At 29.1% G+C, this 12,462-nt stretch overlaps 4 protein-coding genes across 12 annotated transcripts in view; 2 read left to right on the top strand and 2 right to left on the bottom strand.

Annotated features, from left to right (window-relative positions):
• The window catches only part of LOC111029040 (aryl hydrocarbon receptor nuclear translocator homolog), a 38,371-nt gene extending 36,188 nt beyond the window's left edge, over positions 1 to 2,183 (top strand). For all 6 annotated transcript variants that reach the window (XM_022307867.1, XM_022307865.1, XM_022307863.1 and 3 more), the window contains 5 exons: positions 2 to 152; positions 218 to 402; positions 462 to 646; positions 741 to 876; positions 1,063 to 2,183. In XM_022307867.1, coding sequence (XP_022163559.1) covers positions 2 to 152; positions 218 to 402; positions 462 to 646; positions 741 to 876; positions 1,063 to 1,241 — 836 coding nt within the window. In that variant the 3' untranslated portion in view covers positions 1,242 to 2,183. The remainder of the gene's footprint in view (position 1; positions 153 to 217; positions 403 to 461; positions 647 to 740; positions 877 to 1,062) is intronic.
• Positions 2,184 to 4,385: 2,202 nt separating this feature from the next.
• Positions 4,386 to 5,615, bottom strand: LOC111029052 (proteasome subunit alpha type-7-1-like). The gene is made up of 2 exons (XM_022307885.1): positions 4,931 to 5,615; positions 4,386 to 4,674 (listed from the first exon to the last, which is right to left on the bottom strand). Exons 1-2 carry the CDS (start codon positions 5,453 to 5,455, stop codon positions 4,441 to 4,443), a joined length of 759 nt encoding a protein of 252 aa, XP_022163577.1. The 5' UTR covers positions 5,456 to 5,615; the 3' UTR covers positions 4,386 to 4,440.
• A 1,245-nt stretch (positions 5,616 to 6,860) lies between these two features.
• On the bottom strand, positions 6,861 to 9,050 carry LOC111029043 (electron transfer flavoprotein subunit alpha, mitochondrial). Its single transcript, XM_022307873.1, has 6 exons — positions 8,751 to 9,050; positions 8,543 to 8,689; positions 7,849 to 8,113; positions 7,542 to 7,760; positions 7,309 to 7,460; positions 6,861 to 7,242 (listed from the first exon to the last, which is right to left on the bottom strand). The coding sequence occupies exons 1-6, from the start codon at positions 8,796 to 8,798 to the stop codon at positions 7,063 to 7,065; spliced, it is 1,011 nt and encodes a 336-aa protein (XP_022163565.1). The 5' UTR covers positions 8,799 to 9,050; the 3' UTR covers positions 6,861 to 7,062.
• A 140-nt stretch (positions 9,051 to 9,190) lies between these two features.
• On the top strand, positions 9,191 to 12,101 carry LOC111029044 (coiled-coil domain-containing protein 124). Of its 4 annotated transcripts, none has more exons than XM_022307876.1 (5): positions 9,191 to 9,520; positions 9,840 to 10,009; positions 10,081 to 10,209; positions 10,278 to 10,420; positions 11,776 to 12,101. In XM_022307876.1, the coding sequence occupies exons 2-5, from the start codon at positions 9,851 to 9,853 to the stop codon at positions 11,972 to 11,974; spliced, it is 630 nt and encodes a 209-aa protein (XP_022163568.1). In that variant the 5' UTR covers positions 9,191 to 9,520; positions 9,840 to 9,850; the 3' UTR covers positions 11,975 to 12,101. The 4 variants fall into 4 exon arrangements, with proteins under 4 accessions (XP_022163568.1, XP_022163569.1, XP_022163567.1 ...); XM_022307877.1 differs by having other exon boundaries at positions 9,837 to 10,009; XM_022307875.1 differs by having other exon boundaries at positions 9,191 to 9,734.
• Positions 12,102 to 12,462: the final 361 nt, after the last annotated feature.

Raw genomic sequence — 12,462 nt, 5'->3', positions numbered from 1 at the left:
GTTCTTAAAATGAAAGGCCAGATGATGTCTGTGATGTATCGGTTTCGAGGTAAAAATCATGACTGGATTTGGCTAAGAACAAATGCATTTGCATTTTTAAATCCTTACACTGATGATATTGAGTATATTGTATGCAACAATTCAACAGCTAAGTAAGTTCTCGCTTTTTTAAAATGATTTATCATTGACTCTATTTTGTATATTTATTTTATATTAGATCCTCGATGCACTCCCCATCTGAAAGTGGAGTAAATATCAGTAACCCACCAACTGAACCTGTTTATCAACAACAGGCACCTGGATTAGATTATACAGTTCAAAGAAGGGATCATGTAGCAGCACCACCATATCAAGCTCATGCAATGATTACTGCTGCTCCGACCGCCAGTCAACATATGATACGTAAGTATTTTAATTTGGATTTCTCTAATACCACTTTTACATTTTCATTTTTTTAATAGCCAACAACACAGCGCAAAGACCAAACAGTGCTCAAAATGTATTTAATACATATGAAACGAATGCATCACCCATTAGCTATCATTCGCCCAATCAAAGTACTCAAAGTCAAGTTCAATCCCCATTAATTAATCGCCTTACTAAGTCAAGTCCAACACCTGCACAAACAGCATGGACATTGCGCCAGGTAAAAATATGAGAACATATATAAAAAAATATAATAATAATATTTTCATTTTAATACCTATATTTATAACCTTTTATTATAAATTATAATTTAGCCGGTCACTGAAGGTTACCAATATAATCAAGAAATGAGTCCATCTCGTTCACCATCAGGTCCAACATACACTCAATTGAGTGGTGGTGCAAGACAAACATCTTACCACAATCCATCACCAGCAACTGCGTCTCCAGGTAAAATTTAAAATATATAAAGGTTAAATTGCTTTAAATTATTATTTCATTATTATTTTGTTTAAAATTAGAAATACTATTAACTAACTATTTTTTTCTAATAAATAGACTTAAAACATTAAATTATGGTTTACAATACTTTTAATTTAAATAGAATAATAAAAACATTTAATTTATTTTATAAAGGAATGTGGGGTTGGCAAGCTGGAGCAACTGGGGCCACAGCTGTGGCCAACAATGTACCACCACATCCGCATAGTGGCCATCCACAAGAACTGTCTGATATGATGATGCAGATGCTTGATCAGAGTGCAGCAGCTGCTTCATTTGAAGACCTTAACATGTTCAACACAAATTTTGAATGAGCTAATAATTTTTATATTATATACCTATGTTGAACAAATGTATTAAGAACTAAATGAATGCAGTTGTCACAAATTACCTGAGTGTATGCTATAAACTAAATTTGTTTAATATCTGCCTGTAAGGTATTATTAACACCATCTGTGGTAGTATTATAATATGGCTTTGATGTGTATTAGAAATACTATCATAATTTACATGACATACTGGATATCTGTTGTATGTTTAATATTATGGATTCTTTGATTTCTGTAGTCTGTACAAATATAAGAATCTCATATCAAGTTTATTAATAACTTAGTAAGCCTTACTAAGTTTATTTAGATTATTATAAACAGAAAACGTTTTTCAAAAAATCATTTATTGATATTATTTTAAACACTGGTTGTTTTTTTACAATTTAAACCACGCTGCTTTTTACACTACACCCAATTATAATTTTATGTAGTTTATTCTCTTTTATCACTGATAATTACTACAGTTACAACCTCCATGCTACCTCTGTCGTACTCATCTCAACAAAGTATGTACCTAGGTTAGCTCAGTGCCATAAAAAAATAAATAAGAGGATTTTAAATTTATTGGAAACTTTTCTTTGTTTGCCCTTAAATCTCTATGAACAGAAGTTCAAAAATATAATATATTTATTTATTTAGACACATATCATTTTTAAAATATATATCAAATCCTTCCGTAATTGTAAATTTATTTTTGATTGTATTTTGTTTATTTTTTTTTTCAAAACTGGATAACTAAATTAACTTTCTTTTGGGATGTTCTCAATTCAATTTGTAGTTGACTGCTTTACACATATATATGAATACCATAATAAGAATAACTTTGAGCCAAATACCAGGGGTCAACTACAAATGGCAGTCCATTGAAAGTTTATTTTCTTTCGTCCATACCATATGTATACAAAATTGTATATAATATTGTAAGTTTATAATAGTATTATTTACTTTATACTGATGTAAGTGTGTGACATTTTTATAATTTAAATACGAATATTTCTAAATAATTTGTTATTTTATTGTCTAAAAAAAAAAAATAATATTTTATACAAATTTAAATGTGTATATAAATATTTACATATTATATGAAATTCTATACGAAAAATATACGTATAAAGAGTTAATGGTGATACCATTATATTCATTTAATTAACCACCATTTTCACTTATACCACTGCTACGAATTTTTCCCTTTTTCTCTTTTGCGCAGTTAATTTAAAAGAATATACATTGTAAATACAACACTTTATTTTAAGTTATAAACATAATTTTTATTATTGTACATTATATTATAACAGTTTAATAGAAGTATTGTATAAGTAAATGAAATATATTTAGAGGTTTTTTTTTTAATAATTAAATTGTGTGATTTTTATTTTATTTTCCTTACACAGATGTTTTGTTTTTAAAATCAATTATCTAAAATACATTGCCCACACAAGTTATTTGAATTGGACATTGTTTTTGGCCATTAAAGACTCAAAATATTTATATTATATTTTCCTCTTTCTTCTAGTTACTGCTACATACACATATTCCCATCATCTATGTTCTCTATCGTTTCTGTTCATTGTCTATTTGCTTCTACCAGCTTTATATCTTTGTTCACGTAGTACTTCTACCTTGAGTGTGGTCTTATCAGAGGTATTCTCCCAATAGGGTCTTCCTCAATCTGAATCCTTCTTTATTATTGACGAAATTCCTGCCATACCAATCTTCTTATTTGCTATATCTGACAGTTAAAAAAGGTTTTGAAGGTCATCATTACGTTGTTTCCAGTGTTTTCATCAAATTAAACTATCAAAGTTTCTTTTTTTCAAACACTCATCTATAGTTCTTTGATTTTTCTTACTAGGCCAGCAGACCACATTTCAGCTCCAAACAGGGCGATGGCTCATATTAAGGTTGAGTGGTATATTTTAATTTTACATTTTAGAACAGGATGTTTTCTACGCTCTATAAAAATATAAATGCAATATCCCGATAGCAATTTCATCGATATTTCTGTCTTCATGTCATTAACTAAGTTATCATTGATAATCGACCTGTGTAGTAGTGTCCTTTCATATCAATGTTATTTACTCCTTGTTCCTGATTCTGATTTGTCTGACCATAGGCCTTGCCCCCCTAAACTCATAAAGCCAATCAAAGTATATCCTAAGTTGATCTCAGAAGTATAATAAAAAATGTTAATACGTTAATTAATATTTCTAGGATAGTAGGATCCCAGATTTCTTACCAAATGTACACATATGCATCTGATTAACTATATAATATTATACAGTGGGCAGTGTGTTGCCTTAATTGATATTAAGACCTATAGTTCCTTGGTCAAATTTTGACAAAATTAAATTGTATGAAGTTAAAAACCAAGTAGATATGATAGTCTGAGACGGCAATCTTATTTGACCCATAATTACATAATTGTATAAAGCAGAAAATTGAAAAACAATAAAATAGCCATTATTAACTTATAATATAGAAAATGGTAGTAAAATCTAAGTAATAGAAAGTGAAATGTTTTAAGTTTTACAGTCAGTATTCTATGAATAAAAACAAAACAATTGTTATTATACGTTTGGTTATCCAGTGCCATCAAAATTAACCCTGAAACGTCCATATAACAACTAATGTGGTTTAATGCTGAACATTTTTTTTATTCCCGTAAGGAAAACTCATAAGAAATCATGCATATTTTTTAATTTATATGAGAATAACTCATGTGGGGATATTGTATTAAATTTTCAAACCTTTTATTTAGTAACAAGAAAAAAGAAATGAGTTAAGTTAAATGGTATTTTGAGAATATACGGCTGAAGTAAATAATAACTGAAATAAACAATGGAATACTGGAAACTTCATAAATTAAAATTCTGTTAGTTTTGTTTTGAATAGGTAAGTATGTTCAATGTTTATAAAAAAGAACAGGCTGAAGACAATACTTTACAAAGTACAACTGCCAATAAAACGAAAGTACTAAGTAAAAGTAGAACCAAAATATAAATAAAATTATACAACTATCCTTCTATTAAAAAAATAAATAAACTAATGTACATAACCTTTTACTTTATTAAATTATAACTTATAAGTATAAATAATATAGGTGTATATAAAAAAAAAATAGATCATTAATTTTATTCAAATTAGATTTTATTCATATTCCCTGGACATAATAATTAAAAAAATGTTATTGTTTATCTTTTTGTTTGTTTTTTTCTTTCTCCAAAGCTTCTTTTTCAGCTTCTATAACGTTTACCATTTCTTCAAGAGATGCTGGGTCTAACATCTTCATTTTTTCATTATTTTTTAACACCACCAATTCAATGTTTTTTTGACCAGATTGCACTACTTCCAGTAATGCTCTGACTGCCAATTTGATAGTTCCCTGTTCAGTACTTACAGCTTCATCATTATAGTTATCCTGTAACAAGAAAAATATGTAAATACAATTTTAAAACAAATAATAGTATCACAGTTAAATTTCAAAGTCCCTCAGAAATAAGGATTATAACCAGGCTTAAAGTACAAACATAAATCAGTAGTAGAATTCTCATAATTGTTACAACTGTTGTACCTAATGTACGTATAAACTATATTTTTATAGATGTAAGAAAAGGCTCAGCCCGTAAAATAGGTAAATAATGAATTAGCCCTACACAACTGATGGTTTGTATTACCTGTAAGAATTCTTTGACCAATTTTGAATTTCTTCCAGTGGCATTTGCCTTCCACTCGTAGTAGATACCAGACGGTTCTGTCTGGAACAGATGAGGTGTGCCGTTGTTGTTGAAACCAGCGATCAGACATGATATGCCAAACGGACGGCGACCGTTGCTCTGTGTGTATTTCTGCTTGATGGATGCCACGAAGCGTGTGATATATTCAGTCGTTACAGTTTCGCCGAGAGTAAGGTACTGTGACTGACATTCCATCTGTGCTCGGTTGATGATTACACGCGCGTCGGCCGTCAGTCCAGCAAATGCCATTACTATGTGCGAATCCAGTGGGCAAATCTTGCGCACAGTACGTTCTTCCTGAAGCATGGCTATGGACTTCTTCTCAACACCAAGTACAACGCAGTCTTTGCCCAGGACACCGATGGCTGTGCATCCTTTACGTACCGCTTCTTGCGCGTACTCGACTTGCAAAAGATGGCCGTCCGGCGAGAATACAGTGATCGCTCTGTCGTAGCCTCCAGACATAGTTATGAGTAATTTTTTGATATTTTTAGAGAGTAAAAAAAAAATAAACGAACGAAGTTTAACTAAGATATTCAATTTTCAACAATCAACAATAAGCAATGACTAAGGAAATTTAAAATTATTCGGCCCTGCGTCTGCTATAGCGTATCAACTCGAAGTGGTATCACGAGCATTATCTATTATCAGTGCGGCCAACTATTGGAACCTCAGATTAAAACACTGAAACTGTATTGTCCTGCGATTATAGTTATTCTTATTATCATGGTGGATTATACCGTACTACCATAGGGCAATAGGAATAGGGCATAGAACAATTTATTATACTGAAAACCACGAAATGCAAATTGAGAAATAAATAAGTTAGTAATAATAATAACATTTAGTCATGGGACCATGATTATGAAAACCGGCACCGTTTCCAATTCTAAAATTGTCTCATACTCTTACAGGAAAATAGGAAATGCTTTCCTAGTAGAACAGTTTGATTTTGTGAATTTTTTTTATTTAAAAAAACCGAACATTATTTTGCAGGTCGGATTAAACCCCTAATTTCAAACTTATAAATGTAGAATCTAAAATATGCGTTTAAATAATACACAGCATTTGTTATTTTTTTGCGAATTTTCCTGGTTCTATTTAAAGTAGAATAAAAATTCAGGCTTTGATAAGACCTGAAAAAAGTTCTCATTTTTCATTTAAAAAAAATAATTATAATTTGACATATTAATAAGGCCTGAAAGTTTTTCATGTGGTCATTTTTGTTGATGTAATACACGTATCAACACCCCCCTCCTAAATAAGTATTTGTCGGTAGACTTGTGGAAAATGATTATTACTAAGGTAGCAAACTAGAATATAAAATATAATTTTCAAATTGTATAGAATAGTGCACAATTTGGAAAGCCCCTAACAACACCCTAGGAGAAATATAAATCTTAAAGCTTAATTTGTGTAAAAAAGAGTGAATGTTACCGACTTGCGTATTAGACTTTCTTAATTTTAATTACTGTAATTATTCATTATATATATTACATAAATATATATTTATAATTATAAAAGTTTGAAGATGGCAATTTTAAAAAAATGCTAAAACTAAATATATTGCTCACTCGACACTCACACTAATATTAATTTACGACTACACCACGATAATGATTTTATTATGTTGCGGAATAAATTTCAAGATTTATATTTTTCGGCGCTGAGGCCAGACAAGTATACAAAATATGTCATCTGCAGCAATATAAAATAAATTTAGCACAATAATTGTTTTTGAATTTGTCCTCAATTTTTCAATTACCTTATGAAGTTGTATAAGTAATTAGATTAAACAAACAAGGATTAATGATTAAGTAGTAATAAATTATGAACTATTAAATAAGTAACATTCTTTTATTTATTTTAATTTTTATAAATATACTAAAAAAATAAAATTTGTGTATAAGTAATGATAATGGTTTTATAACCAACAAAAGTGTAAAACCACCAGTATTATGTTCTCATGTAATCATAAAAAAAATACTTTATTGTGAATCATACACATTTAACTGATATTGTAATAAACAAATTATAATAATAACAAACAAAAATATTAAACCAAATCCCTATTATTTTATTTTTTCGATCATTTCGGGAACAGCCTTAAACAAATCAGCAACTAGCCCATAATCGGCTACTTGGAAAATTGGTGCATCGGGATCTTTGTTTATGGCAGCAATGGTTTTAGAGTCTTTCATACCAGCCAAATGTTGAATAGCACCAGAAATGCCAATAGCCAAATATAATTCCTGTAGAAAAATTTATTTTTTAACTTAGTTTCAACCTTTACCTCTTTTAAGAGTATTGTCACTAACCGGAGCAACAATTTTTCCTGTTTGCCCAATTTGCATGTCATTTGGAACAAAACCAGCATCCACAGCTGCTCGTGAAGCTCCAACACCTGCCCCCATTTTGTCAGCAAGATCATAGATCATTTTGAAATTTTCAGCAGACTTGACACCTCGTCCTTAAAAAACACAGAAAAAATAAAAATACATACTAAAATACTTAAATTATAATATATATATTAAGAATTATATTTTTATACCTCCAGACACAACAATTTTTGCAGAAGCCAAATCGGGTCGATCATTTTTAGTCAGTTCTTGACTAATCCATTCTGATCCTGATCCTTTTTCATAACTACCTGCAGGTACAGCATCTTCAATAGAACCAGAACCCCCATCAGCAGCAGCTTCAAAACTGGTACTTCGTACAGTGAGTACTTTGACAGCATCTAGTGACTTCAGAGTCAATATTGCATTTCCTTAAAAATCATTAAGTTCATTAAATAACTAGTTAAAGTAAATAATTAAGTACTAGAAACAGAAAATTGTATGAAAAAAAATTTGCACCTGCATAAATGGTTCGTACAAATGTATCAGGTGATTTGATGTCAATAACATCAGTAACTGGAGATACATCTAATAATGCGGCCACTCTAGGTAAAAGTGATTTGCTCTGAGCACTGGAGCCAGCTAATACATGGGTAGCATTAATTCTTTTTTGTGTAGCCAATACCAATGGAGCAAGAATTTCAGGCAGAAATCCTTTGAATTCTTCACCCTCCGCTTTAAGTACTTTGTTCACACCAGATACTTTGGTAACTTCTTCTACCACCTGTTAGAGTAAATAATAAATATTTTATAACTTAGTATCAAACATTGAATGTCATTGATTGATAAAATATTAATTGAGAAGTAGTAGATATATAAACAACAACAATAGCTTCTGATCCCAACAATATATTTTTATTACAACAATCTTATATTTTTGGAATATAATTCAGAACAGTTGTTAAGAATTGACAATTAATTAATATTTATTTATGATGTACCTAACAAAAGTACAATATTATGGATTTAACCTTGACATAGGGAAGTAATTACTAATTACTATAATTATTGTTACACCATTATACTGAAATATGATATTCTATATACTTTTATTAAGATCCAAAGGCAAATATATTTATTTATTTTTGTTTGAACAATGAAATTGGGAATATTAAAAATTATTTAAATGATAGAACATAATATTTATGCTTACCGATCCGATTTTGGTGCCAGCTACGAGCACAGATACTTCACCACCAAGTTTCTTTGCAGCTGTTAAAGCATTACGTGTTACGGCTGCAAGTTTCTCATTGTCATGTTCGGCAATTATTAATGTGCTTTGTAACCTATGTCCGTTGACCTTAAAATCGTCAGAAAAAAAAAAAATTAGTTTAAGTAGACAATGATTTTCGATTGATTACCTTGGAGCCAACATTCTTTGAGTATCTTAAGATGTTATTCAAAATCATTTTAAAATAATTTACGTTGCTGTAAAAGAAATTGAGTTTTCGACGTTTTAGGCGACACAAAAATGGCAAGACCAGGAAATGGAATACTTCTTTCCTACGACCTATCTATCAACTATCAAAATAGGTAACGTTACGGACTTGTTAACGAAGTGGACGGTCCGAATGGTACAAAATGCAAATGTACAATGTTCAGTGTTCACTCTTTAGTCTTCATTGGTCAGCATCGCGTATTTACGTATGTAAGAAATAATAATATCATATATCATTGTATTATCAATTACCGTTTATCTGATCAAAATATGGTATTTCGTTATCATGCCAGGGGGTCTCAAAATAGTCACACAACTACGCAAGGTGAATTACAATAATTAAAATCCACCCTGGTAACTTAAAATAAATATCAAATGTTAAATTATTGAAAATTGAAATAACTAGTATTAATTAGTAATTACCATGCCTATCATTGATTATAGACATTTAATACCTACTGTGTTTTGTTCTTACCCATAGTATTTAATTATTGAATAATATTATAGTTTTCATGATTGTACAAAGTAGAGGTTTAGACAATCAGACCATGTTCAGTAATCACAAAGTGTTCTTGTGGTCATATCACGGTTTAATATGTAATACCAAAGTTTAACATTTTCTTTAATCATGTTTGACAAGTTTTATATTTATTAAATAGATAGATGAGAAGAGATTTTTGTCTGATGATTTTGGTATAATAGTATTATTTAATATTTATAATATTATATTATATTGAAAATTGTATGATGTTCTCTAATACTAACTAAAGGATACAATTTACTAAAATCTGTGCAATTATCATAGTTATATTTATATTTATTACTAATTAATTATTAATATATTTATTTGTTTATTTAAATAAACTGAGCTTGAGGAACTCATAGTTAGTATTTGAATCACAAAAATGTAAGTTATTTCAATGCTAAAAATATACTTATATATTATATGATTAAAAAACAATGTTAGTTATAATAGTTTATTTTGTATTTATACTTTTCTGATTAATAGTAGGTATATTCAAAATGCCCAAGAAGTTTGTTGGCATGAATTCTAAGGCTTCGGAAGCCAAAGCTCGACGAGATGCTATTAAGCAAGAAGCAGATGCTCAAAAAAAAAAGGCGATTGAAGATGAATTTTGGAAAGATGATGACAAGAACTCTGTCAAAAAACAAAAAAGAAAGGCAAGTTGTATTATTTTACTTTTGTATACCTTTTAACTAAGTTAATTATTTATTTATGTATAAAATATTAGGAGGAAAAAGAGAAGAAAAAAATTGAGCATTTAGAAAAGAAACGAGAAGCTCAATTATTACTGGAAACTGAACTCAGTGAAATTAAAACAACTCAAATCAACCAAAAAATCACTAGACATCAACTTATGGTAGTAAATATTTAAAACCATCAATAATATATATTATGTACATTTGCTTTATAGTTCAAAAATTTTAGAAAGAACTTGATACTCCATCAAATCTTAAGTCACAACCAACATTGGTTGAAGAAGAAGAAAGTTCAATCGAAGAAAATTTGAATCGTTTGACTATGCATGATGAAGAAGCAAGAACAGTTGATGAGGCTCTTAATATGCTAAAGTAAATATATAGTTTATTTATAGAGAACATGCTTAGCTTAGTTTCCTTACAATACTGTATAAGCTGAAATAGTTTTCATTTTTAAACCTTCGGATTGATGGTTTAAAATTGGCATTTGTTTGTTATTGCTGGTTACCAACCCTTATATAATGTTTAGCCCCGCAACCACACGTCAGCAGTTTAAAATCTAAAATTTGATTTATGTATGACAACAATTGTTTTTCTATATCGAAAAGCTTCAAAATGTATTTAGGTGCATCATAAGTTTGGTTCTTACCACAGTGGAAAATATTAAAAAAAATGGTTACAAGTTGTAATTTTGACAAAATTGAACATTTAAACAAAAAATAACCAAAATTGTCAGCTTATTTGTAGTTAATGTTGATTTTCATACCCAAGAATTGACAATAGTAGACAAGATCCTTCATAATTTATTATTACTGGAATTAAAAAAAAAGTTTAACATACTTAAATCAACATTAATTTTTATGAGAGATTGAGGTTTTAATTTTGACAATATTGGAGACTCAAATGTATAATAACAACTTTTGTTATATTGTTAATATTCAAAATATATTTTCCTTAGAATTTTTAAACATTTCACTATTATTTAAATTATAATTTTCTGTACTCAATGAAATTTTTAAAGTACTTAGAATAATTTTAAGTTATACCACAATTGTTCATGAACATTGTTACGAATGATAATTTGGTATTTACTTATAGCTTATATGTTAACAACTATGGTCGATTAATGTAATATAATAAATATACCTGCTCAATGTTTTTGTCAACAATTAGTTCAATCTACATTACTAGTTATAGAAATGTAAATTACTAATTGTAATATAATTAAATATCAATTATAAATTACCCACAAAAATAGAAGCCCATACACTGTCCTCAATTAGAATCATTTTTTGTATGAAATGATTTATCATTGATTTTAAATTTAATATAACACTCATTACTTTGACCTACTCAATGCGAGGTGCAATGAACACCCAGTATACAGTTAGCAGCTCTGCAGTCGCTTGTCTTCCCAGGTTTTTCTGTGTTTAGTTATTAAGTGTTTATTATTAACTGTGCTATTATTAAATGTAATTATGTTAACAATATATTATTATTTACTTTTATTTAAAAAATGTCCAAGTACAACTGAAGCGAGTCAATTCATTTTACAGCCATGACCCTAATAAACAAGTGCTCTAAATTTAACTTTAACTGGCCTTAATTTCATTTGGACCATTTTTTGTAATGGATGCTTATTAGTTTTTTAAGGTTCATTTTAAATAATCTCAACTGTAGTATAATATTTATTGTTTTTATTTTTACACATTATAATATTGTTTCAGCCCTACTCAAAAGTTGTTGGATAAACATCCTGAAAAAAGGCTAAAAGCAGCATATACTGCTTTTGAAGCAGATAACTTACCAAGATTACGTCTTGAAAATCCATCTATGCGCCTGTCTCAAGTAAAACAACTAATGAACAAAGAATGGATGAAATCACCAGATAACCCTATTAATCAGAGATATTCTAATAAAAATTAAATTAAATTGTTTCTGATGATACCGATACGTATAAATATTTAACTATAAGTAGGTGTTCTTAATTCTTTGAAATAAAATGTGATCATTTACCTACTAAGAATATATTAATAATAAACAATGTACCATGTAACAAAAATGTATAAGTTTCAGTTTAGAATTAAGTTCAATACATTAAATTAAGTAAACACAGTCTATGGTATTGATTGTTACACTATGAATTTATTATGTATGATAAAAACATAAATGATTGGTGTCTGGCATTGTCAACATAAAAAAAAAGTTTGGGTTTATTCTATTGTGTGTTGATCAGTCTATGGCATGGATGTATGGCTCCGTCTTGACATTTTTGATTGGTGATGTTTTAAACATGGTTATAGCCAATAAAGGTAATGAAATAATATAGTATTTAAATAGCCACCCCCCTTTAGTTAGCTCCAGCTACACTACTGTCATAAGGAAAAATGGTGTAGCAGCGAGGGCCACCAAAC

The sequence above is a fragment of the Myzus persicae genome, unplaced genomic scaffold (genome assembly GCF_001856785.1).
Source record: "Myzus persicae strain clone G006 unplaced genomic scaffold, MPER_G0061.0, whole genome shotgun sequence".
Classification (NCBI taxonomy): Eukaryota; Metazoa; Arthropoda; class Insecta; order Hemiptera; family Aphididae; genus Myzus; species Myzus persicae.
This window is presented reverse-complemented; position numbering and strand designations above follow the sequence as displayed.